Genomic DNA, 26,260 nt, shown 5'->3' with positions numbered 1-26,260 from the left:
TTAATTCTCAATGCTTCTAATGCTTCAAATTACAGCCTTTGAAATAACTATTAGTTTTACTGGGGTTTTTTTCCCCCATTTCTTCTACATGTATAACCAACAGTGAGAGACTTTTTAATGTTTTGACAAAAAATGTCATGGAACAATTGTGATTTTTTTCCCTATTAGGATTGCTTAGCATGGTTTCAGTGTGCAATCACTTACATAGTCCCAGATTACTGGGCAAACAAGGAATGCCTGGATAAGAAATGTCTATCCACCCAAACAGGAAGTGAAATTTATCACCAGAATTCCTAGAATGCTCCCAATAGCTCTTTAATGTATACTTTCAAGGCACAAGTGAAAGAAAATCTTTCTTGCAGTAATAGCAGTACTGACTTAAATTATACCAGCTTGAAAATTTAATGAGTACTACTGCAACTGGGCAAATGGACTACGGCAGCACAAAACATTAGAAATAACTTCCCCAGGGTGACAGTTTAAACCTGACAGACAAGAGGTTCTCTAATGAAAGAAGAGAGAAAGGAACAGACAGTACAGTCATGAGAATTACGTTATCAAAATGAGCACCCTATCCCTAGCATCTCCAGAAGCTTCCTTCAGCTTTTAGGCCTTGGCCTGTTTTGGTTATCTCTTTTCTCTGAGCCTGTGAAAGACACTCTCAGAGGCCAAGAAGAGGAAGTAAAAGAGAAGATAACTATCAAAAAATAAATAGATGGATCTGTATAATGCTAATAGAAACCACAGGAAAAAAGATTTTTACAAAAGCAAAGGTGCGGTCAAAAAAGCCAAATACTTAGAAAAAGTTAAAACAGATAAGAATGGAGAAAGGATCACTGTGTTTAACAATTATGAAGTGCTTTAAAGAGAATCTGTTAAGAGGTAAGGTGGAAAAAAATGGTAAGAAATGGGTGTAAAAGCATTAATGTATTTGTACTCAGGACAAAATCGCAAATCCTTCTAATAATGCCACATTACCCTATTTTATATGGAACTAAAGATGGGCAAAAAAATCCCATAAACGGAAAAGTCAAGCTGAGAACCTAAAGTAATTTCCATACAATTTGATTACATTGAAGCAGCAAGATGAGAGGGATATCATCTTTTTCAGGTTTGTATTTCCTTAATTCCCTATCCCAGTGGCTTATGCACAGTCAACAAATATCTCTTGTAACTTTAAGTGACCAAATTAATTAAATTTACTACCAATACAAATGCAGTGTCAGAGAAATAAGGGGTTTGTGCTATACTTACCGGGAAAAGTACTATCTTCTGGATTCATTGAAGCACTAATGCTTCTTTTCAGGAGATGATAAACATTTGCTGCTGTTAAGTCTGAAAAAGAAAAGACTAACTCAATGGGCTCAAGAGTTATGTAATCTAGGCCTATTCCAATTTCACCATCAGAGACTCTCAAGAACATTATATGGTACATAAAAGAACTACACATTTTCTAGTTTCAATATAATAAATCAAATGCAAACAGAGAAGAAAGGCGCCCAGTTTGTATATGCTAGCCAGTTAACACAAATCCAAAAATCCCCGCAAAGAATAACTTTAAGCGGAGAAGGGAAACTCTACCACAATACTCTGTATACAACCACATATATTTTCTCCTCAAAATGCTTGCCCAATCAAAACAAATAAAATGGAATACGGATTAGACAGAAACGCCAAAAAGGAGTGCAATTTCAAACGGTTACAATTGTTTTAAATTTACCAATTTTTTTTTTTTTTTTAGCTTAGTTTATGTGTAGGATGTCTCCTCCCATTAGGATGTAAACTTTAGGAGAGTAAGCCCCTTTTACATCTTGTTCCTTTCTGTACTACCTGCATTTGGAACACACAGGAGGCGGAAACACTACTGAATGCATATATTTCCAACAAGCAGACATTCCATTCCTAAAGCACAGAGAATTGTTCAGTTAAATTTTTACTGTGCCAAGAACTTCTGAGCGCTGGGATTTTGCATCCACAAATTTGTCCCTATTTTTCCATTAAGATAACGACATTTGTCAGCCCTTATTGGGCCGATCCCAGAGAGAAGCAAATCCCCGGGAGAACTCGAGATAGGTCCTTCCCCTGCAGAACTGGATCTCAAACTTAAATTTCTTCCCTCCCCGCAAGCCGTTCCCGCTCTTTCTCAGCCCCGCGCTTACCCGGCAGCTTCTCGGTACCCTCCACGGAAAACTCCCCAGGCCCATGCTCCACTTCCCCACCCGCTGCGTACTGGACTTTTCCTTCTCCCCAGATCACAAGGAGTAGGTACCGATCCATCTCCTTAGAGCTGAACTACTGTTTCAAATCCCGGTTTCCACATCCAAACAGTCGCGCGCTACTGATATACTTCCGGTTCCCTTCCACTTTTGGTCGGCTGGAAATTGTGCGCCCTCGTCTGTTTGCTGCAGCTTTTCCGGCTGGTGGGTTCTTTTGGGGAGTTATTCTCTCAATAGCTGCATTATTTCCTCCTTTCATGATGAAACTGCGACCATGGGAAGATTGGAGGAGACCCAGGAAGAGCAGAGAAGCTGACGAGGCCTGGCTGGCCTAGGAACTGTCATGCTTGGGTTTGTAACGTTTCCCGCCGGGCTAGTGATGCTGAGGTCTGGCCTTGGATCCTGGGAAAAGGACGGTCCTGCTGGTGGGGGAGACATGTCGAGTTTCTCTAAGGCACCCCAGGTGAGCTCGAACTCTTGTAGCTTGATGGAATTCATTACACCGGCAGAAGGAAGTCAGTGGCTCGGGTGGATTTAATGATGCTGAGTCGGTAGGAAAGCCGACAGGAAAGCCAGGATGCCTCGGGAAAGCATATACGAGGGTCGTGATTCTGGCTACTGCTCGCTGTTCTCTTGGCACTCTTCTCTTTTCAGCCAGCCCTTTGCATGTCCCCCGCCCCGGAAAGGGTATTCGGAGAGAAGGTCAGAGATAATAAGGAGGATCAGATAGGGCATTGTAGATCATTGTGAGAATTTGTTCGTTACTGAGTAAAATGAGGATCCATTGAAAGATTTGGAGCCAGGAGCCATGATGTCATTAGGTGTTAAAAGGAGCACTCTGGCCGCTGAGTTTAGACTGTTCAGAGATGGGGATTGATGGAAGATAGAAACAAAGAATCTGTTTGGAGACCAACTGCAGTAATCCAGGCTGGACATGATGGTGGCACAAACCAAACTAGGTCCCGGTAACTTTGGCAGGTGGTAGAGTGAGGGCGATGAGTGTTGAAAAGTGGTCAGGTTCTATTTGAAGGTGGGGCCAGAAGGATTTCCTGAAGAATTGAATGTGAGCTAACAAAAGAAGAAACAAGGGTTACTCCAAGGTTTTTTGTTTCCGTAACTGGAAGGGTGTGCCGTCAGCTGAGATACGGAAGACTGAAATTGAAGCAGGTTTCAGGTGGAAGAGCAGTTCAGTTTTGGGTATGTTGGTCTGAGATGCTTCTTAGCCAAGTTCTGCTCCAAGTATGATTGCTTTCTTGAACTGTTTGTTACCTCTCCTGGATGAGCCATATACAGGAAATAAGCTTAAACATTTTAAAACTTTTATAGCAACTTGATGATATAGCAGTATTTTAATTTTTTTAAACAAAGTTTGGGGTTATCTTTAGTCAGAATAATTGATCTGCAATGGAATGGGGAAAAACTAGTCTTTGCTACATATGGTTTAAAAAGCACTGTGGGGCAGGGGCTAAGTGGACAATTGAATACAAGTGTAGAGTTGGGGGGAAAAGGTCCAGGCTAGAGATGTAAATTTCTACATTTGAGAGTGCTAAGCATGAAAATGGCCTTTCAACACATGAGTCTGGTTGTAGTCTTTGAGGAAGTGTGTATTGAGAAGAGAGAAGGACCAAGAACTGAATTCTGGGACATTTCAACATTTCAGAGGCAAGAGGTAAGAGAAGACGCAAAGTAGGAAAAAAAAAAAAACCAGCAGAGGGTGGTGTCCTGGAAATCAAGTGAGGAAAGAATACCCAGGAGGAGAAAGTGATCACCTATACTGAAGCTTAGAATTGAACAGTGGACTTAGTGACATGAAGGTCCTGGTAACTTTGGCAGGCGGTAGAGTGAGGGCGATGAGTGTGGGAGGGCAAAAGACAGGTTGGAGTAGGTTGAAGAGAGAAATGAGGAATAAAGACAACCTCTTTGGAAAAATGTTGCCACAAAGGAGAGGAAAGAAATGAAGCAGTGGCTAAGTGAGGTCAGGAGGGTTTGTTGTTGTTGTTCTTTAACTTTATTATTGAGAATTTCAATCACATATAAAAGTAGGTATCACCCAGTTTCAAAACCTCATAGCCAATATTATTTCCTCTGTACCTCCATTCACTTCTTACCTTTCCTTATGAATTTGAGGTGAATCTCAGACTCCTGTTATTTCATAAGTAAATAATTCAATATGTTCTCTACAAAATAAGGATTCTTTTAAAAACTATAATCCCAATACCATTTATCAAAGACAAAAGAAAAATTAATTATAATTCCTTAATCTCAAATGAGTAGTATATGTTCAATTTTCTCATATATGTTATAGAAATACATAAAATTTGTTACAGAAATACATAAAATAAAAATATAGAAAACATAAAAATACATAAAATATAGAAATACATAAAAACTGGGTGGCTCAGCCAGTTAAGCTTCTGCCTTCAGCTCAGGTCTTGATCCTGGGGCCTGGGATCAACCCCTGCATTGGGCTCCCTGCTCAGCAGGGAGCCTGCTTCTTCCTCTCCCTCTCCCCCCTCCTCTTGCTCTCAATCTCTCTCTGTCAAATAAATAAATATTTTAAAAAAAGAAATACATAATATTTTTACTGTTCCTTTGGTTTTAGGATCCAGAATGTAATAATTTCCTGTTTTTTAATTCTCTCTTAATAAATCGGTTCTTTTTCCTATTTTTTTTCCTTTGCAATTTATTGAAGACAAAAGATTGTCCTATACAGTTCCCACTGTTTGAATTTTTCTTAGTTAGTCCTAAACTGAGAGTAGTAGGGAAAGGGTATGGGCTAAAAGCTGTCTTTATTTGCAAAGAACATGATTTTCTATGTAAAAAATCAGATGGAATCTAAGAAAAGCTACTAGATCTGATAAATAAGTTTAGCAGGGTTGCAGGTATAAGAGCAGCATGCAAAAAATGAAGTGTATTTCCATATACTAGCAACAATCAATCGAATTTAAATTAAGGGCGCCTGGGTGGCTCAGTTGGTTAAGCGACTGCCTTCGGCTCAGGTCATGATCCTGGAGTCCCGGGATCGAGTCCCGCATCGGGCTCCCTGCTCGGCGGGGAGTCTGCTTCTCCCTCTGACCCTCCTCCCTCTCATGCTCTCTGTCTCTCATTCTCTCTCTCTCTCAAATAAATAAATAAATCTTTAAAAAAAAAATCTAAATTAAAAATAACAATACCATTTACAGTGACGTCAAAATATATGAAATACACGACGTGGATGGAACTGGAGGGTGTTATGCTGAGCGAAATAAGTCAATCAGAGAAAGACATGTATCATATGACCTCACTGATATGAGGAATTCTTAATCTCAGGAAACAAACTGAGGGTTGCTGGAGTGGTGGGGGGTGGGAGGGATGGGGTGGCTGGGTGATAGACATTGGGGAAGGTATGTGCTATGGTGAGTGCTGTGAATTGTGCAAGACTGTTGAATCACAGACCTGTACCTCTGAAACAAATAATACAATATATGTTAAAAAAAAAAAAAAAAGATAGCAAGAGGGGAAGAATGAAGGGGGGGAAATCAGAAGGGGAGACGAACCATGAGAGATATGGACTCTGAAAAACAAACTGAGGGTTCTAGAGGGGAGGGGGGTGGGAGGATGGGTTAGCCTGGTGATGGGTATTAAAGAGGGCACGTTCTGCATGGAGCACTGGGTGTTATACGCAAACAGTGAATCATGGAACACTACATCAAAAACTAATGATGTAATATGGTGATTAACATAACAATAAAAAATTTTTAAAAATATGTGTGAAATACTTAAGAGATAAATCTGACAAAAGATATGTGAGGAGAGCAAAGTAGAAACTAGAAAAGTGAGAGAGAAAAACAGAAATGGTGAGCAGTTTATAAGCCGATTTGAAGTTTGTAATTTTAAAATAAAACAAGTTAGCCTTGTTGTATTTTTTCCAGCATTGTTCAGCAACTTGTGTATATGCACAGAGAAAACATCTGGTTGAGATCTTTCTGGGCTGGAATTTTCTTAGAGTTTGAAGTTACTGATGGATACTGCAAAGACAGTGGTTTATGCCTGAGGCAGCCTAAAGATGTCTAAAGCAGCTACTTAAAATTTAAGTTTATTCAACATCATCCATCTATACTTGTCCAGCTATATTCTGTTACTGTATTCTCCCATGGAATTGAACTTCTGAATGGTCTTCAGTTCTCAGTTGGTCACTCATCTTTCAATTTAATATCTATTAGTCTCAAAATATTTTTGAAGACTTTTATAAACAGTTTCTACTTTCATAAGAGTTTCTCATTACCATTCCAGATTCTATTTTATGTGATACAAAAAAAGTCATAATATAAAGGAAAATATATCTTTGAAATGTTTTAAATAAAGCATCATCCATATTGCAGATAGAAAAGCAGGCAGGAAAAATTACTGTGTTAATCTTTGTATAATGAAAAAAGACCCTCCTTTTCCAGAAATAGAAATGAATACAAAATGAAGGCTCTTTGTGATTGATTTATTATTAATATTAACTGTAGAATACTCATGATGGTATATAATAATAAACTTGATTATTTCCATTTTAATTAGAATTTTCTTTGTTTTCTCTCTTTTTAAATTTTTTTTTCCCCTAGCAATGGGCCACTTTTGCTCGGGTTTGGTATCTCTTAGATGGGAAAATGCAGCCCCCTGGCAAACTGGCTGCTTTGGCATCAGTTAAACTTCAAGGATTGCATAAACCTATATACCATCAACTGAGTGAGTATCATTTTAGATCTGTCACTAGTAACCATAATTTTCATACCAGAATAGAATCTTGAAGAAGTCTGACTGAACTACTTCTAAGGACCTCTTTTTTTCCTGGGATCCCTTGTTCCATTCAGCAAAAAACCTACTGGGGCACTACAATGAATTTGGCTTATTCATAGGAAAACCATACAGACCAGTTTGCCTGAGACAACCCCATTTTATGCCATTACAACAGCAAAATTATCTGTAGCCCTCCTTTCATTCTCAGATATCCTGATTGGGACTATAAATTATATGTTCACTCTTATACATGTTTCTTCACATGGCGATGTGCATTTGAATAGAGAATTTTTGAAAATGAAGAAATAAGTTTGCCCTCTCTTCCAAAAACCTTTTCCCCCAGGAAGATGGATAGAACTAGCTGGACATGGGAAGTTTACTCTTTCTGTTTTTAATTGATAGATTTGATTTTCTGTAACCCTTTTCCAATACAAAAGAAAAAAGTTGTTTTGATACTAAAAGACTTCTGCTTGTTACACGTAGTTTTGATTGACTTCACTTAACCTGGGACTTCAGGGACCACCCAGCAAGATCTAGGTGTTAGCTCTTACTCTTCATCTTGTTTGACCTGTCAACACCATTTTTGGCAATTGATCGTAGTTTTAGCTTTTTGAAACATGAAGTTACATATACAGTGTGTAGATATAGATAAATTAATATTTAAATATAGGTAATATTTTAAAGAAAATTAACAGTTATAATGATGATGAAATAAATACCCATACGCTCAACATTTGGGTTATTTCCAATTTTTTTTTTTCTTTTACCATTACAAACAATACTACTGTCAGTATTCTTGTACCTTTTTTCCAGTGCATATGTGGATGAGTTTCTCCAAGGTCTGTTTACAGCACAGGAGTTACTGGGTTTGGGAAAGTAGTTAGTCTTGACGCTGATGTCCTACCAGAGTTTGTATTATCCCTCATCTTCAGTAACATTGATGTTTTCATTCTCTTTAAGTTTGACTGTTCTGGTAGATGTGAAATACACTCTCCTGATGGTTTTGCATTGTCCTGATTGCAAATGGTGCTATGTATCTTTTTCTCTTTATTGGCCTTTTATCATTTCTTCTTCTGTGAAATGTCTATACATGTCTTTTGCCCATATTTCCACTGAGTTATTTGTCCTTTACATTTTTATAACTTTTACTGTGAAAGTTTTCACATTTTCAGAAAAGCTCAAAGAATAGTACAGTGAATTATACCCTCCACCTAGATTACACAGTTACTAACATTTTAACATATAATTTAACATATAATTTTTTACTCAATCATTGGAAAATAAGTTGCAGATGTCATAATAAATCCCCCTGAATACTTCAGCATGTGTCTCCTAAGAATAAGAATACTCCCCTGTGTAACCAAAATGCCCTTATCACACATAACAAAACAAACATAATTTAATTGTATGATTTAATGTCCAGTGCCTTTTCAAATTTCTTTAATAGTTCCAAGAATGTCCTTTATAGCTGTTACCTTTTTTTAAGACCAGAATCCAACCAAGGTTTTTGTATTGCCTTCAGTTGTTATGTTTCTTTAGTCCTTTTAATATAGAATAATCCTTATTTTCTTCTTGCAGCTACCCTTTTGGGGAGTTCGGGCTAGTTTTCATGTAAAGAACTTTCTTCTTAAACACATTCTCCATTTGTTCTTGGATGCATTCTCTTGCTAACTCCTCCTTCACAGTTCCTTTTGTTCTTTTCTTTTCTTTTTTTTTTTTTTAAAGATTTTTTTTATTTATTTGACAGAGAGAGACACAGCGAGAGAGGGAACACAAGCAGGGGGAATGGGAGAGGGAGAAGCAGGCTCCCCGCAGAGCAGGGAGCCCGATGCGGGACTCGATCCCAGGACCCTGGGATCATGACCTGAGCTGAAGGCAGTCGCTTAACCAACTGAGCCACCCAGGCGCCCACCTTTTGTTCTTTTCAACTTTCCAATTTCCCAGTCTTCTCTCATTAAAAATTAGGAGTGCCCTGGAACCTGCTCCTTGGACCCCTTCACATTCCTTAAGCAATCACATTCAGTTTCATATCTCTATCTTCTATTATGCTTATAGCTGCCAAATTTATATCTTCATTTTTTTACCTTTTCCCTGTATTCCAGACTCACATAACCACATTTCTACTCAGCAAATCTTCTTAGGTGTCTAGTAGACATCTCCAGCATGTTAATGTGTGTTTAACTTGGAGGTGTCATACTTCCTGATTTCCCCCACCCAAACCAACCTGTTACTTCTAGTTTCCCAATCTCAATTAACAGCTTCTCTATTCTTTTTCTTTTTTTTTTTTTAAAGATTTTATTTATTTATTTGAGACAGAGAGAATGAGAGAGACAGAGAGCACATGAGAGGGGGAAGGGTCAGAGGGAGAAGCAGGCTCCCCGCCGAGCAGGGAGCCCGACGCGGGACTCGATCCCGGGACTCCAGGATCATGACCTGAGCCGAAGGCAGTCGCTTAACCAACTGAGCCACCCAGGCGCCCTCTATTCTTTTTCTTACTCTAGTCAGATGTCTTTGCTTTATTTGTGACTTCCCTTTTTCAACTCCCTGTAAAAAATACATATGAAAAAATATACCTGAAGAAATATATATATCTGAAAAAATATATATATCTGAAATCTAGCCATGTCTCATTAACTCTGTCTTCTACTGTAATTTTAAACCACTGTACTCTCTACTCTGGGTTATTCCAAAAGCCTCCTCACTGATCTGCCTGCTTCTGCTCTTGCCCCAATAGGGTCTTTTCTCCACAGATCAGTTACAGTTGTCTTTTCCAAATGAGAATCAGAGTAAAAGCCAAATTATGTCAGTGCCCTACAAGGACCTACATGGTGTGGTCCCTATTATCTCCCTGAGTTTATTTCCTACCTCCCTTGAGTAATCCACTAAGGCTTATTAGTGTTTCATTAATATACCTGCCAACACATTTTTGCCTTAGGGCCTTTTCACATTTTGTTCCCTCTGCCTGCATGGGATTTTCCAAATTTATGCCTTATTCCTTCACATCTTTCAGATTTCTGCTCATTTATATTCTGAGAGAGGCCTTCCCCAATTCCTCTGTCAGCTCCCCCTTTCACTTATTATACTTTACCTTGCCTTTTAAAAAAAAAAAAATAGCATTCACTGATCACACATAGTATATAAATGTGCATTATCCACCTACCTTTACTAGATGAAGTTCTAAGAGGACAGGAACTTTGCCTGAATTTTTCACAGCTATATATGCCCAGTGCCTAGAATGGTGTTTGACACATAGCTGGACTGCATAAAATGTTTTTTGGTGGATATATGCATTCATGAATACCAGTTTTGAGAATGAAGAAATTACTTTTAATCAGGGCTCTGGCATTTCAACTAAGTTAGATTTTGGATCTTTGGAGCTAGGAGAAAGAGACCTGTAGATGGTTTGATTTGGGTAAGAGCAAGAACTTGCGAGTTTCCCCATTTCTCATACTTGCTGCTCTAATCTTTTTCTTCACTTAATGAAAATTTCAAAGTAAGCCCACAACCTGTGAAATCTTTAAGTACAGAATTTGAATGTAAGGATTCTGTCATGTTGATCTTTGTTCTTCAGGCACCTTAGTATAATGTCTGGTCCTTCAGAAATGCTTGTCAGAAACATTTTGTGGAATGACACTTTTAAGAAAATGTTTTACAAGCACAGTCTCAATATTCGCTGTAGTTCCGTTCTTTAAAGTCACCACGAATGCTGAATGAGAGTGAACACCGAATCGTTGCTTCTGGGAGAGACACAGTTAGGTTCCTATGAGCCTCTGGTCACAGCATTTTTTGTCAGCCAATCAATATATAGTCTTGTTTGTTTTATGTGTTTTTGTTTAAAGACACCTTATTTAATACACACATTGTTGAACTCATGGCCAACTGCAGAGTAACTCATGACTGAACAACGCTTATCTAACACACATTTTCTTTGTAAGACACACTGGAGCCTTCTTGCACTTAGGAACACTACACAGTACTTGAGCATCAGACTTGAGGGATATTTAAAAAGTAAAGTCACTTTAAAAAGAACAAAAATGCCAAAAAGCTAGCACTAAATGGACCACAAAGGGACACTTGTTTATAGTAAGAGAACAGTCAGTGCATTACGTTATTTGACCTCAGTTGGAAACGAGTACATCAAGCCACTCAAATTTTCCACTGATGTGCACATGTCTGCAAATGACTAAGGAAGTACCGCAGGTATTGAGATTATAAATAAATTTTAAGAGAACAGGCAAATTTGTAATATGGAATCCATGAATAATGAGGAGCACCTGTACTTCCAAAGTAAAATAGTGATGAGCAGACTTATGCTTGACTAATTAGAAATCTCTACTTTAAAAATCTCTTTTTTGGCAGACAAGGAGAATGCTATAGTCCTAGAATTACCAAATCATAGAAATTAATTCCTTAGGACTTCAGATATTTTGTTTAACTGCCTCATTTATATGTGAGAAAACTAAAATCAGAAGAATAAAGTGACTTTCTCACTGTCACTCAGCTGCTATATTATAATAGAACTGGGACCAGAACCCAGGAACTTGTTTCCTCAGAGGTAAATTACCCATTCCACCTCAGTGTGGTGATTCTTAGCCACTTAAGCTGTGTTTTCCTGCTGATTTGTTTTTTTTTTTTTTTACCTTAGCAATGTTATTAACAAGGTGGTACATAAGATCTCTTAGATTGTTTTTGTAGAAATACAAACAGTACAAAATTTGGGGAAAAGTAAAATTAGTAGTAATCTGATTTCCTTAAAGTATAGCACTTATCTGTTCACTGAATTAAAGTTCTGCATTCTATAAGCAGGTCATTATTGCAAAAGTATTCCTTAGGTACCTAATGAGAATATTCTTCTAGAACACCAGACGAGCTTTTGTGGCTGCCTCTCCGGTCATCCTTTTCTAGTAAAGGAGAACAGCTTTTCTATGAAATTAAAAATTTACATTTTAAAGACGGAGTTATTTTTGTTTTACTATATAATTTAATATGTAACATATCAGCAAAACTTTTTATTTCCACAAGATGTCACTAAAATCAAGACTTAAATTGCAAGCAATTTTCTACTTACAAACATCTCATGTTGTAAGTTTACTTCTAACATTCATTGGTTTAGTAAGCATTTATTAAGCATGTATTACGTGCTCACAATCACTGTAAACATGTTTTTTTGAAAATTGACATGCAGTTTCCCAGAAAAATAATACTATAAATGATGGTCGTATATCCTGGAGTGATTATAAAAGTTAGCCAACAAAAAATAAATAAATAAATAAATAAATAATAAAATTTAACCAATAATGTATCTAAACATGATATATACGATATTTGAACTACTTTATAGGTCCAGTGGACTTTGTCAAGTGTTGTAGAAAACCAAATTTCCACTTACGAGATTATTTTTTATGGAAAATGTGGTCTGGGTCAAGCTGGAAATGATGTGGAACTAGGAAAAGCATTCTCTCCTCTTTCTAATTAGAGCTGCCCTTCTGAATTTGGGACCTGAGAGCTTTTTGAGCTTGTTTCTTTGTCACTGATGAATGAAAAGAAAGGACACATGGTAATTTTTGGATTATGACTTACTCTTCATGAGGATTCCACTCTTTTTGCTGCTTACAAATTGAAAAATTGAGGAGGACTGTATGAGCATTTATAAGAAGCAGAGAGGGGCACCTGGGTGGCTCAGTTTGTTAAGCTTCTGCCTTCCACTCAGGTCATGATCCTGGGGTCCTGGGATGGAGCCCCGCGTCGGGCTCCCTGCTCAGCAGGGGGCCTGCTTCTCCTTCTGCCCCTCCCTTTGCCCCTCTCCCTGCTTGCGCTTTTTTTCTCTCTCTCTCAAATAAATAAAATCTTCTAAAAATAAATAAAAAATTAAAAAAGAAAAGAAGCAGAGAGAAACTTTTATTTAGCATTTTCTAAAGTTATTATTAGATTATCCTAAAATACTCCTGATCTACATGAAATGAAACAAAAGTTGCAAACAGTTCTTTTTTTTTTTTAAAGATTTTTTAATTTATTTTTTATTTTTTTATTTTTTTTATTTATTTGACAGCAAACAGTTCTTAACATTATGAATGCTAGCACACCAGTTTAACAAAGATTAGATTAGATCTAGTCCAATCTCTAGCATTCTGCCTTGTATTATTTACATCTTGTAAGGACTATTTATTTCAAATGTCAATTACTGCATCATTTTAATTTTGCAGTCTTAATTACACATTTATTCTTCCGCTCCTAGGATATCATCGTACAAAACAGTGAAGGAGAATTTTGCTTCAGGTTACATCCAGAATACTTAACTCCTTTGGAAGATATTTAGATATTATCAATAAATTTGAACAACACTCCTTATTCCTATCACAGTGTCTTTACACTCAGTAGATTTTGTGGTAACCTACATGGTCATCTGTTGTATTGGCTATGCACAAGTTCAGGGATGCCAAAAATAACATTGAGCTAGGCATTTGGACATTTATCTTTCAAGGTTAGAAACAAACGTAATGGCCAAAGCCAATTTTGTTATGTATCACTAAATTGAAATAGCTATTTTTCAAATATTTCTCAAACCAAATCTTGTATGGAGACCCAATATATAAAAACAGTGCTGCACAGGGGCGCCTGGGTGGTGCAGTTGGTTAAGCGTCTGACTCTTGGTTTCTACTCAGGTCATGATCTCAGGGTCATGAAATAGAGCCCCATGTCAGGCTCCACGCTCAGCGCAGAGTCTGCTTGAGGCTCTCTCCCTCTGCCCCCGCCCTCCATGTGCTCTTTCTCTCAAATAAATAAATCTGTAAAAAAAACAAAGCAGTGCTGCGCTGGCTGAAGGAGGGAGAAGATGCTGGACCCTTGCTCCTGTGAGTCACCTTCTCAGAACCTGACATCTCTATCAAATACAGTTTTAAAACCACCAAGCTAAACCAAAGAACTTTTATTTATTTATTTTTTTTTTAAGATTTTATTTATTTATTTGAGACAGAGAGAGCATGCGTACAAGTAAGGGGAGAGGCAGTGGGAGAGGGAGAAGTAGGCTCCCCACTGAGCAGGGAGCCTGATAACAGGGCTCGATCCCAGGACCCTGGGATCATGACCTGAGCCCAAGGCAGACGCTTAGCCAACTGAGCCATCCAGGTGCCCCTAAACCTGGGTTTATTTAAAAAATTTTTTTTTTATTATGTTAATCACCATACATTACATCATTAGTTTTTGATGTAGTGTTCCATGATTCATTGTTTGCGTGTAACACCCAGTGCTCCATGCAGTACGTGCCCTCTTTAATACCCATCACCAGGCTAACCCCTCCCCCCACACCCCTCCCCTCTAGAACCCTCAGTTTGTTTCTCAGTCCTTAGTCTCTCATGGTTCGTCTCCCCCTCCGATTCCCCCCCCTTCATTCTTCCCTTCCTGCTATCTTCTTCTTTTTTTTTTTTTTAATAAACCAAAGAACTTTTAAAGAAGGATTTGACGCTGTGAAGGGGATGAAAAGACAAGCTACAGACTGAAGGGAGATATTTGAAAACTACATAGCCCGCAAGAAATAAACATGTAATTAGGAAATGAGCAAAATACATGACCAGCTGGCAAATAAACACATAAAAAATTCAACATTATTAGCCGTTAGGGAACAGATTAAAACCACAATGAGATATCACTGCACATCTATCAGAATAGCTAAAATAAAAAATAGTGGCAATAAAAATGCTAGTGATGATGCAAAGAAGTTGGATTACTTACACATTGCTGGTAGGAATGTAAAATCGTACAGCCAGTCTGGAAAAGAATATGGCAGTTTCTTATAACACTAAACATGAGTTTACCATGTATCAGTTGCACTTTTGGGCCTTTGTCCCAGGGAAATTAAAACACAAAAACCTCTACCAATTAATAATACTTCTGTATTACTCTTTATCCCCCTCTATTTATCAGCTCCTGGCATATTGTATATTTACTTACTTGTTTGTTTAATGTCTAGCTCATTCCACTAGAATGTAAGATTTATTATGAACAGGGATTTTAGTTGTATTCTTTGCTATATTCCCAACATCAAGAACAGTACCTAGCATTAGTAAGTAGTAAGTTGGTTAATCAATCAATCAATGGAAAAGGAGTATAAAGCAGATTTTGGAAGAGAATCCTGCCAAACTTATATATATCTCCATCTGAATCTACCCTTGTATGGAGTCTGAGTAGCTCAGACGATTTTGAATGGTCTGATTTCTAAGATAAGAACTAGGAGTATCTCCCATGAAATCTAAGAAAGGAATTGAATGGGAGCCAGACGTGATAGAACAAGCCCTATTTACATTAAAGTGAACACCAGGAATTTTTTTTTAACACTGTGACTGGTAACTCCCATTATATGAGTCTACATTAAGAGTCTTCAGAAGGAAGCTTATAATGTAGGTGGAGGGAATAAAATTGTACAAACAATAGGACAAGATAGAGTTAAATCAGTATCATAAGAGAAATTCAAGCACCTTTGTGGAATCAAAGGAGGTTGGCTTTGGTATTAGGAAAGGCTTTATGGAAGGACTGGTATTTATTTTGGAACTTGGTATTTATGTGGAACTTAAATTTTTTGGATAAAATTTAGCAAGTGGAAATACATCAGGAGAGTATTTCTAGTGGATGGAACAAAGAAAAGATTGGAGGATCTGTGTATACATTCCTCTATGTGTGTGTGTGTTTTGAATAGAAATAATGGAATAATGCTTCGGGGAATAGCAACTGTAGTAGTGAGATGACTGTGAGACTTACAATGTAGAAAGTGGTTTTAAGATGCCTAGCTCAGGCCCTTGCATGTGGAGGATACAGAATGAATGTTACTTCTCTTTCTCCCAGGCAATTTTGAGGAAAAATTGGGAGTTCTGGCTTAGGGGAGAAAACGAGCCAAAACACTGAAGCCGTAGCACTGAGAAGCACCCCTGATAGTGTAACTCATCATGAGACCTTCAGTTCCCTGACGGGAAGCTTTTGAGTTTCCACTTTGATTTTGTCTGAATTTATTTGGCACCTAATATTTATTTATTTATTTATTACATTTATTACATTTATTTAGTTTAGCACTGAATATTATAAAAAGGGGCCAAATAAGGTTACACATCTAAGGTGAGAATTTTTTACAAATAAACTCAGAATTCCTATTCTAAAAATTACTTACTGAACTCTAATTTTTTTTAATCTGAAGGGAATTAATTTCTCTTGGAACATCTCTTCATCAGGCAATAGAGTTCCAATTTATATGCATTTGGTGCATATTATAAAGCATAATTTTTTAGTTAAAACCTTAAAATGAAATCTGTCTATTTAACAAGAAATTTAGACAGAAATGATTGTACTATATTCAGGATCTCAGCCTTTAACGATACTGGCTTTTGTTTTAATACGTAATGCAGTCAAAAAACCAAATATTTAATTGCTGGTTAGTTCTATTTAGAGTCAGAGAAGTGCTTCTAAGAATATATTTAATAGAGATCTGGCATAAGTTATGGAGAGAGAGTAACTTTTCCCAGATTAGATAGTCATACCTTAGAGATGAAAGAACATGATTTTCATCTACTCCATGGTATTCTTTCTAATATCCTTAGATCCTTTTTGATCTCTACAAAAGAGAGTAGCTTTGTTTGGAGTAGCTCAAAGTGCTTTTTGCATACTTACAGCTTAAGTAACATTTTAAAAATAAATTCAGCTTTTGTGTAAAGTTAACAATTCCATTTTTCCTCCACATAAGTGTCACAGAAAGAGCCAGAACATGGTGTTAAATAACATGGCATGTGAGCTTTGGCAGATCACTTAATCTTAGCAGGCCTTAGCTTCTTCAACTGTAAATGTCTGCTTGAAAACTAAGGTAACTGAAGCATTCTCTGAAACGATGTAGATCTCTTCTCACCCTCTTTGTTTTTCTTTTCATTTGCCCAATTGCATTCCTTAGTAGCCCACTATGGGTCACTTATAGGAACTCTAGGCAATTCACCAAATACAAACTATCTTTTCAACCCACTCACAGCAAACTTCCTGGATCTTTCCTTTACATTTCTAGATTCCTTTTCACTGTGGTAAAGAAAACCTACCTGCTTTATCCTCTTTCCTTTACCCTTGTTCCACATAGACTATGAATGTACTTCTCTCTGAAAATGCTCTCATTCAAATTCAAAGCTCTGCGTAGAATCTTATAATGTAATCGTTAGTTTTCATATATGGTATTTATTTATACTTATTTTTTCAGGTTTTTTTTTTAAATAAGCTTTTAGCATCTTTTTAAGTTTCCCTTTTACTATAATAGGCATTTAAAAAATGTTTCTGATTACTTGATTTTGTGATGTATAGTGACTTCTTCGAAAACTGCATGTTGACTTTTTAGGGTTTTTTTGTTTTGTTTTGTTTTAGATGAACAGCCAAATTTAGGGGTACTTTCACTGGAAAATTAATCTAATACATATATTTTAATTTTCAGGTCATCTGTCATATCAAACATGCATGTTGTCATAGTTGAGAGTGGCAGTTTAAATGTAGCTAGTTAAAATGTGGGTGGAAAAAGCCTTGGGTTAGTAGTTAAGCGTAAGATCATAGTACTCTATTGTTCTCTGAATTTGAGAAGAATAATCAGTTGTGATGTTTTCACATTTGTTTTCAATTTGCCTATTGGTAAAACATACCTTTTTATTTCTATATGCATATTGTTTTCAATTTGTCTTCTATTTTTAAGACAAAGTTTGTATTAGATATTTAAAGGTATGTTAATATAAACATTTTAGCAAAGTGTGATTATTAATGGGAAAAGACAATAGGTATAACAATAGTTTGCCTTTCAAAGATGTATTGTCGTTATTGGCATCTTTATTATATTCTCTGTTACCTTCCAGTGTTGAGATTTTCCAAATGTCTGGCCAATTCTTTCTATACTTAAATGTTATATAAAAGAGGAACAGAACAGCAAAATCCTGTTCAAGGATTTTGGTGTTACACTGTGACTTGCTTTATATATTTTAATGTGTTGTTTAGGCTTTGAAAAGCTTTATAAATAACCAAGATCACTTTTTCTTAAGGTCATGGCTTTCATATAAAATCTTTCTTTCTTTGTTCTTTTTAAATCTAGGTGACTGTGGGGATCATGTTGTCATTATGAACACAAGGCACATTGCATTTTCTGGAAATAAATGGGAACAAAAAGTATACTCCTCACATACTGGGTAAGATAAAGCTATTGTCCAACAGACATATGAAAAAATGCTCACATCACTAACCATCAGGAAATGCCAGTCAAAACCACAATGAGATACTACCTTACATGTGTCAGCATGGCCAGAATCAAGAAGACAATACATAACAAATGTTGGTGAGGATGTGGAGAAAAAGGAACCTTCATGCACTGTTGGTGGGAATGTAAACTGGTGCAGCCACTGTGGAAGACAGTATGGAGGTTCCTCAAAAAATTAAAAATAGAACTACCATATGATCCACTAGTTCCACTACTAGGTATTTAGCCAAGGAAAATGAAAACACTAATTTGTGAATACATATATACCCCTATGTTTATTGCAGCATTATTTATTTATTTATTTATTTATTTATTTATTTATAAAAGATTTTATTTATTTATTTGAGAGAGAGGATGAGATAGAGAGAGCATGAGAGTGGGGAGGGTCAGGGGGAGAAGCAGACTCCCCGCTGAGCAGGGAGCCCGATGCGGGACTCGATCCAGGGACTCCAGGATCATGACCTGAGCCGAAGGCAGCCGCTTAACCGACTGAGCCACCCAGGCGCCCTGCAGCATTATTTATAATAGGCAAAATAGAAAAGCAATCCAAGTGTGCACTGATAGACGAATGGCTAATGATGTACACATGTGCACATGCACTGGAATATTACTCAGCCACAAAAAAGGATGCAGTCTTGCCATTTGCAACAATGTGAGTATATAATGTTAAGTGAAGACTCGGAAAGATAAATGACATATGATTTCACTTATATGTGGAATCTAAAAAACAAATAAATAGGGGCACCTGGGTGGCTCAGCCTATTAAGCATCTGCCTTCAGCTCAGGTCATGATCCCGGGGTCCTGGGATGGAGCCCCGCGTCGGGCTCCCCACTCAGTGGGGGGCCTGCTTCTCCCTCTCGCTCTGCTCCCCTGCTCCTGCTCTCTTTCTCTCTCAAATAAATAAATAATCTTAAAAAATAATAATAATATAAAAAATAAATGAATAAACAAAAAGCAGAATCAGACCTATAAATACAAAGAACAAATTGATGATTGCTAGAGGGGATGAGAGTGGAGGGGATGGGCAAAATGGGTGAAGGGGAATGGGAGATACAGGCTTCCAGTTATGGAATGAATAAGTTACAGGGATAAAAGGTACAGAGTGGGAATATAGTCAGTGGTATTGTAATAGCATTGTATGGTAGCAGAGGGTAGCTACACTTGTGGTGATCATAGCATAACATACAGAGTTGTTGAATCACTAAGTTGTACACCTGAAACTAATGTAACATCATGTGTCAACTATACTCAAAAAAAAAAAGAGATAATGCATTGTCAAGGAAGATAGGTAGTTGAAATATATTACTTTAAAAATACTATTGGTCTTACTAGGGGTGCCTGGCTGGCTCAGTTGGAAGAGATGCCTCTTCATCTCAGGGTTATGAGTGTGAGCTCCAAGTTGGGTGTAGAGATTATTTAAAAAAAATTTTTTTTTTAAATAAATAAGTAAACAAACCCATCCCTTAAAAGAATACTATAGATCTCACTTAAAAAGCTATTTTCAGAAATTGGCATTTAAGAAAATACTAATTTTGCATATGCTACATATATAATTTAATCAAAAAATCCACAGAACTATACCAAACACTAGTTATTACTGACAGTATTTGTTTTTCCTAGGAGCTTTTCACATAACTTCTCTGGTTTAGATTATTCTCATTTTTTAGTCAATCTTCTCAATTTTTTCTCTGTTTCCTATCATTCATGTTACTGCTATTTCCTGAACCATAATACATGAGATGTTTAAGGAATGGTGAACAAAATCCCAAATTTGGAAGATACCTAAAATCCCCACAACATACTTTTCAAGATCCAGGTCTCTCTGCCAATGTTTGAATAATAGCCATCTTGTGGCTTGTAAGGCAGCCCATTCATTCCACCTTTGAAATGGTTTAAATTTTAGAAAGCTCTTTATGCTATTGAATCATAATCTGTTTTTCTCCAGCTTTCATACTGGTCTTAGTTCTCCTCTTTGGACAGTGTTAAATAATTATATCTCTTCCACAGGACATCCTTCACAAAATTTTGAGAAAGGGATCAATAAGAGCCCATTGATTTGTCTTTGGCTAAACATGTATAGTCCTTCAGAGTTCTTCATATGGCTTCCCTTTGACTATTGCCTTTATTTCTTGGTCACTCTCTAGATATAGTCATTTCTTGTCAGTGTCTTTCATAACAAGATATACTCAACTGGCTATGTTCTGATGGTTTCCTGGTATAATGGGAGTCCTCCATCTTTCAGTTGCAAACCTCTATCGCAACAGAACTTTTCTTCAAGGCCATATCACTGGGTAGTACACTAGTTCATGATCAGCTAAAACTCCTAAGTCTTTCTTAGACATGCTGCTGTTCAACCATGTATCTTCCTTCTTGTATGTTTTAGTTGCATTTTAACCCAACTGCAATACCTTAGTTAAATTTTATCTCCAGCCTTTTAAAATCTTGTGAGATCTTGATTGTGTAATGTAATGTGTTACTTAACCCTTCTGCTTCAGGTCATAGATAAATTTAATTAAGCATACCTTCTGTACTATCATGTAAAAGATGTGGTTAGAAATGTTGACCTTTCATGGGTTCCTGGGTGGCTCAGTCAGTTAAGCGGCTGACTCTTGATTTCAGCTCAGGTTATGATCTCAGGGTCCTGGGATCAAGCCCCGCATAGGGCTGCATGTTCAGTGGGGAGTCTGCTTGAGATTCTCTCTCTCCTTTTACCCCTCTCCCCACTCATGCTCTCTCTCTGTCTCTCTAAAATAAATAAATAAATCGATCTTTAAAAAAAAAAGTTGACCTTTCATTCTTGATTAAAATTATTATTTTATTTCCAAGTACACCTTCATCTTAGACAAGCAGACTTTAATAGCCCCCCTAAGTAGGTCTCAAATGCTGGGAATAACTTTTTTGCTTCCATTAGCCATCCTTTGCCCATACAAATGCCCAAATAAGTTCACAAACGGCTTTAGTAATTTCTACTATTAGGAAATCTCTACAGATAAACCAAGTTCTATAAAATTTAGAGATAATGGGGGAAGGAAAGATGAAAAGTCAGGATAACATAATGTGATAAAAGCATAAAGGGGAAGTATTGACACGAAATGCTACAGTAATTGCTGTAGCAATAATATCTGTAGTGATACTGCAGATGAAGGAAAATAATAGCACTGCCAGGAGTGAACAGCTTGTGTAATGTACCCTCCGCTGGTGGTGTCCTCTTCAGTGAAGCTCTCCTATCTATGGATGAAAATCTAAACTGTTGTAAATTGTTGGTACCCAGCTATCCCTTCTGCTTCAGAATCCTTCATTTTAGCCAACGTATTGCTATTTCTTGCCTCTCTGCCTTTGCATGTGTTATTCTCCTTCACAGGAGTGTTTCTCAAGAATTCTCACATTTATCCATTAAAACCTGACTCAGATATCACCTCTTCTGGAAGGCCTTCCCTATTTCGTCATCCCCCGTAGGGTTAGTCACTTTTTGTTTCTGTTTCTCTTGACTCTTCACTTTGTTCCTTCACCTCACTGGAGGTACCACTCTTATTATGCTCATAACACTGTTACATTATGTATTCAAAATTTAACTCTCTAGTTGTAAAAATGTTAATATATGATAATTTTAGAAAATGCAGAAAAATGTAAAGAAGGAACTAAAAATCATTTTTCATCCTGTGGACTAAACATTTTAATACATACACAAGTTTACATCCTTTTTCACTTTATATAAATAAATTCCCAGAAAGCTTTTTTATAAATATTATTGTTAGTCACTGTGTAGTAGTATACAATATGATTTGCATATATAATGATTGTTCTGTTTTTTAAAATTAAAATTTTTAATTTCATAAAGAGCCCCAAAAACATCTTTATCCATTAGGCTTTTTCAATATATAGGGTAATCTAAAATAAAACTAGAAATGTAACGAATTTCAAGATCAAAGGGATGATAATAGGTCTTTTAAGAGGTATTTCTAAACGTTACTGTAATATTGCACTAGGAGTGCATAAGAATGCCTGTTGTAAAACTGCTGACACAGTGCTGCCATAAAAATGATTTAATAATAAGATTCTGCTACTTCGATGGGCATCTGATTGTTTACATGTGCCTTATAATAAGGTATCAATGCCTTCCTTAGCACCTTCTCTGCGTATTTTATCTGTTAAGAATGTTAATCCACTATTAGTTTACTTTTTACGAATTTTCTTTATATCCTTTGTTGTATGGTTATTTAACTTTTATATAATTAAACCTCTCTTTTCCCTTGTAATTTCTTCTGTGTTTTCCAGTCTCAGAAAATCTTTTCTCATCTAAATATTTCATAAACATTCGCTTCTCATGGTTTTAGAGGTCAGGCGAGATGTATATGTGTGCACCTTGAACTTTGACTCTAACTGTTCAGTCATCTAAAATGTATTGATATGAGTTAGAAATACAGCCTACTGTTAGATGCCTCAGTAGAATTCACTTAGTCATTTTTCCTGTGGACAGGATACCGTTAAATTTATTGTATATCCCCAGCACTCAGCACAATAGGCATTCAGTATTTACTGAATTAATTTGAATTGAAAAAAATTTGACGAACATTTAAAACAAAGTTTCTTCTCTTCCATTGAGGCTATCCCTGGAGGAAGAAGTGTAATTACTTTTTCACCAGTAAAAATAAACTGAGTATTTATTACACTATGCAAGTCATTAGTCTACTCAGAATTTTATGCTCTCTCTCCAGATTCTCTAAAATGTAAATGGTATTGTGCTTTAGAATTTGGCATCCCAGTGTTGAAAACAGAGAAGTGATCTTTAGCATAGAAGGTGTAAAGTACTTTTTTCCATGGAGAGAATGAATACAGGAATTGAAGTCTAGACAGGTATTTCTTTTTCTGAAACTGAAATTCCTTGAAACAAATGCAAGAGTATCACTTTGAAAATTATCCATCTTTCTCAGCAAACTTCTAAATCTGCTTCTTCAATTTTATTCCTGAAATGTGGTTCTTTCAAACGTTTTCAAGTCTTGTCGAAAGAAACTTATGAAAGGAATCACATTTTAGGTAATCTTTAACTTCTTTTGCAGAGTGCACTGAGTTTATGTTTTCTTTTCCCCTTCCTCAGAAATCATTTGGGCTATATTTATCCATTCAGCATAATGAAACCTCACATCTGTATATTGTTTTTGTTTTAAATTTCTTAAGCAGTTTCACAAACATTTTCTCATTTGACTCTTGTAAAAATCTTGAGAGGTAGATAAAGCAGATAGTATCATTTTCTTATGTGAATAAACTCATATAAAAAGGTAAAATGAGTTAACTAATACTATACTGGTAGCCACTGGCAAACCTAGATTCTAGACTGGGATATGGGGCATCCAAGTTACTAAGCTACCACCAGTACGATCCCAAATATATATGTATCCCATATACGTGTGTGTGTGTGTGTCTATGTGTGTGTGTGTGTGTGTGTATGAATGTATATATAGTTTTTAACCTATATCCGTTTTATATATTTTTTTTATGAATTCATTGAAATATTTTATTACTTAAGACCAGCATATAACTCTTAGTGGTCTTTTACCAATTGTTAGTAGGAAACAGGACCATCCCCTCTTCAGAGTATGAACTTGACTTTAGAACCAAAGTGGTCTACCACTATTTTCCCCAAACTTGACCCCTAGGCTATACAGACATTCTGACTTGGCAGGAAATGTGAAGCATATTGGCTCATTGCTTTTTCTTTCTTAATTCAAGCATGATAAACTACCCCATAATGAATGAATGAATGAATCAATGAATGAAAACTTTAAATTCCCTTGAAAGATAATTATGCCCTGAATTTTCCAAGATGTGGAACTTTTATGAAACACTGATAGTTGACCACTTAAAAAGAACAGCATTTCAAATAGCATAGGTTACTACTTAATTTTTTTTAAGACACTAATGAACAGCATAGTTTCCTAAAACAATAATTCCATAATAAAAATAGTTTTCATATTATAAAACATTCATTTCAAGAATACTATATCATAGCCTACTCCCAGTTTTAATGTCTTTGCTTCTTTTCACAGCTATCCAGGTGGATTTAAACAAGTAACAGCTGCTCAACTTCACCAGAAGGATCCAGTAGCAGTAAGTTTATTGTATTTTTTATTATTTGTCATCTGTGGAAAGACTGGTTCAGAAACTGTTTTTCCAGTCTTGCTTCTCTTCTAATGTAGCTAGCATGCAAGGCTATAAATTCTGTGCTTTAACTGTCTCACAAGTTTTAATAAGTATTAACCCATTATTATTCAAATCTATATATTTTCTAAATACTATTTACTATGTTTTTCACGTAGCCAGTTTTGTTGCTTTTCTTTTTAATTACTTGATACCAGCCTGATTACCTAGAATATGATATGTTCACGAAAACATCTTGGGAGAGAGAGCGTTGTTTGTATCTATGTATGTTTATATATCCATTATATCAAATATGCAAAGTGTGTTGTTCCAATCAAAAGTCTTACCTTTTTTGTTCATTTCACGTATTGATTACCTGAAAGAGCTATGTTACATTCTCAATTGTGGATTTGTTTTTTCCCTGTAGTTCTAGCAGTTTTTGCTTTGTATGTTTTGAAGATTTAGTGTTAGATGAATTTAAGTTTGGAATTATACTATTCCTAAGAATTAATCAGCATATGTACTTGGCCCTTTTTATCTCCAATAATGCTTTTTAACTCCAGGTGTATTTTTTTTAAATTAATAAGCTGCATCAGTCTTCTTTTGATAGTGTTTGCCTGAAATGTCCTTTTACTTTACACTTAAACTAGATTTTATTTTAATTTTTCCCCTCTTTCTTTCTTGCCTTCTTTTGGATTGAGTTTATTTATTAGAAGTCTAAGATTAATCAATATCTTTATTTTCCTCCAGATCAAATCAAGGTCCTTAGAAGATTTTTAACACCTTCTCTCCCTCACAGTTATGATTCTTTCTCTATTCAACAGTTTTCAAAACCCTTCCAATTCAACATTCTTGTTATTGTTTTACCTGGTTACTGATTTTTTATGATTCTCTTTGCTTATAAATCCTTTCAGATAACAGCCTTCCTTTGGGATTAATTTCCTTCTCAAAATACTTCTTTTGACATTCCTATCATAACATTCTCTCTTTTTATTTATTTATTTATTTATTTTTAAAGATTTTATTTATTTTTCAACAGAGAGAGAGAGAGAGAGTGAGAGAGGGAACACAAGCAGGGGGAGGGGGAGAGGGAGAAGCGGGCTTCCCGCGGAGCAGGCAGCCCGATGCGGGGCTCGATCCCAGGACCCTGGGATCATGACCTGAGCCGAAGGCAGACGCTTAACGACTGAGCCACCCAGGCGCCCCTCATAACATTCTCTTAATAGTAAACTCATTTTTGTCTGAAACTCTTTATTTTTGCCTTCTTTCTTGAAAGTTTGTTTTGCTTATTCAGTATATGCAATTCTAGGATAACTATTTTTCTCTCTCACCTGTTTGAAGCTACTGTTCAAACAGATTTTAGTTTCTGTTACTGCTATTGATAAATCACATGTCAGTTTAATATTTCTTTGTATGTATTTTGTCTTCTTTTTGGATGCTTTTGAGATCTTTCCTTTGGTGTTGGTTTTCCTGTTTCTATTCAAGTCTTGTTATTTATTTTGCTTGAGGACTGGTATCTTCAGTTCTGAAAATTTGTCAGCTCTTACATCTTTTAAATATTGGTCCTTTTATTCTTTATCTGTTGTTTCCCTTTGGAAATCTGATTATATTTACAGTAGATTGTCTCATTTCATTGTACATGATTCATTAGCTCTCTTTAATATTTTATGTCTCCCTGTCTGTGCTGCATTGTCAATAATTTCTTTATGTCTGTGTTCTAGTTCTCTATCTTTTTACCTATGTCTCATCTGATCAGTCCTTTTATTGAGTTTCTAATTTGAATTATTATATTTTTTTTTTTGAAGATTTACTGTTTGTCTTTTTTTTCAAGTTTGCTGGTCAGTTTTGATAGTTTTTCTGTTTCTTTGTCATACTTTGGTTCCTTCTTATTTT

At 36.2% G+C, this 26,260-nt stretch overlaps 2 protein-coding genes across 2 annotated transcripts in view; one reads left to right on the top strand and one right to left on the bottom strand.

Annotated features, from left to right (window-relative positions):
• LOC110578917 (MDM2 binding protein) overlaps positions 1-2,317 on the bottom strand; it is a 71,187-nt gene extending 68,870 nt beyond the window's left edge. The window contains exons 1-2 of the mRNA XM_021688435.1: positions 2,160-2,317; positions 1,255-1,335 (exon numbers count right to left, since the gene is read on the bottom strand). Coding sequence (XP_021544110.1) covers positions 1,255-1,335; positions 2,160-2,277 — 199 coding nt within the window. The 5' untranslated portion in view covers positions 2,278-2,317. The remainder of the gene's footprint in view (positions 1-1,254; positions 1,336-2,159) is intronic.
• A 228-nt stretch (positions 2,318-2,545) lies between these two features.
• Positions 2,546-26,260, top strand: part of MRPL13 (mitochondrial ribosomal protein L13) — a 49,460-nt gene continuing 25,745 nt past the window's right edge. Inside the window, exons 1-4 of the mRNA XM_021688408.1 lie at positions 2,546-2,679; positions 6,806-6,929; positions 18,070-18,163; positions 24,277-24,337. Coding sequence (XP_021544083.1) covers positions 2,560-2,679; positions 6,806-6,929; positions 18,070-18,163; positions 24,277-24,337 — 399 coding nt within the window. The 5' untranslated portion in view covers positions 2,546-2,559. The remainder of the gene's footprint in view (positions 2,680-6,805; positions 6,930-18,069; positions 18,164-24,276; positions 24,338-26,260) is intronic.

This window comes from Neomonachus schauinslandi, chromosome 4 (assembly GCF_002201575.2).
Source record: "Neomonachus schauinslandi chromosome 4, ASM220157v2, whole genome shotgun sequence".
NCBI classification, from domain to species: domain Eukaryota; kingdom Metazoa; phylum Chordata; class Mammalia; order Carnivora; family Phocidae; genus Neomonachus; species Neomonachus schauinslandi.
This window is presented reverse-complemented; position numbering and strand designations above follow the sequence as displayed.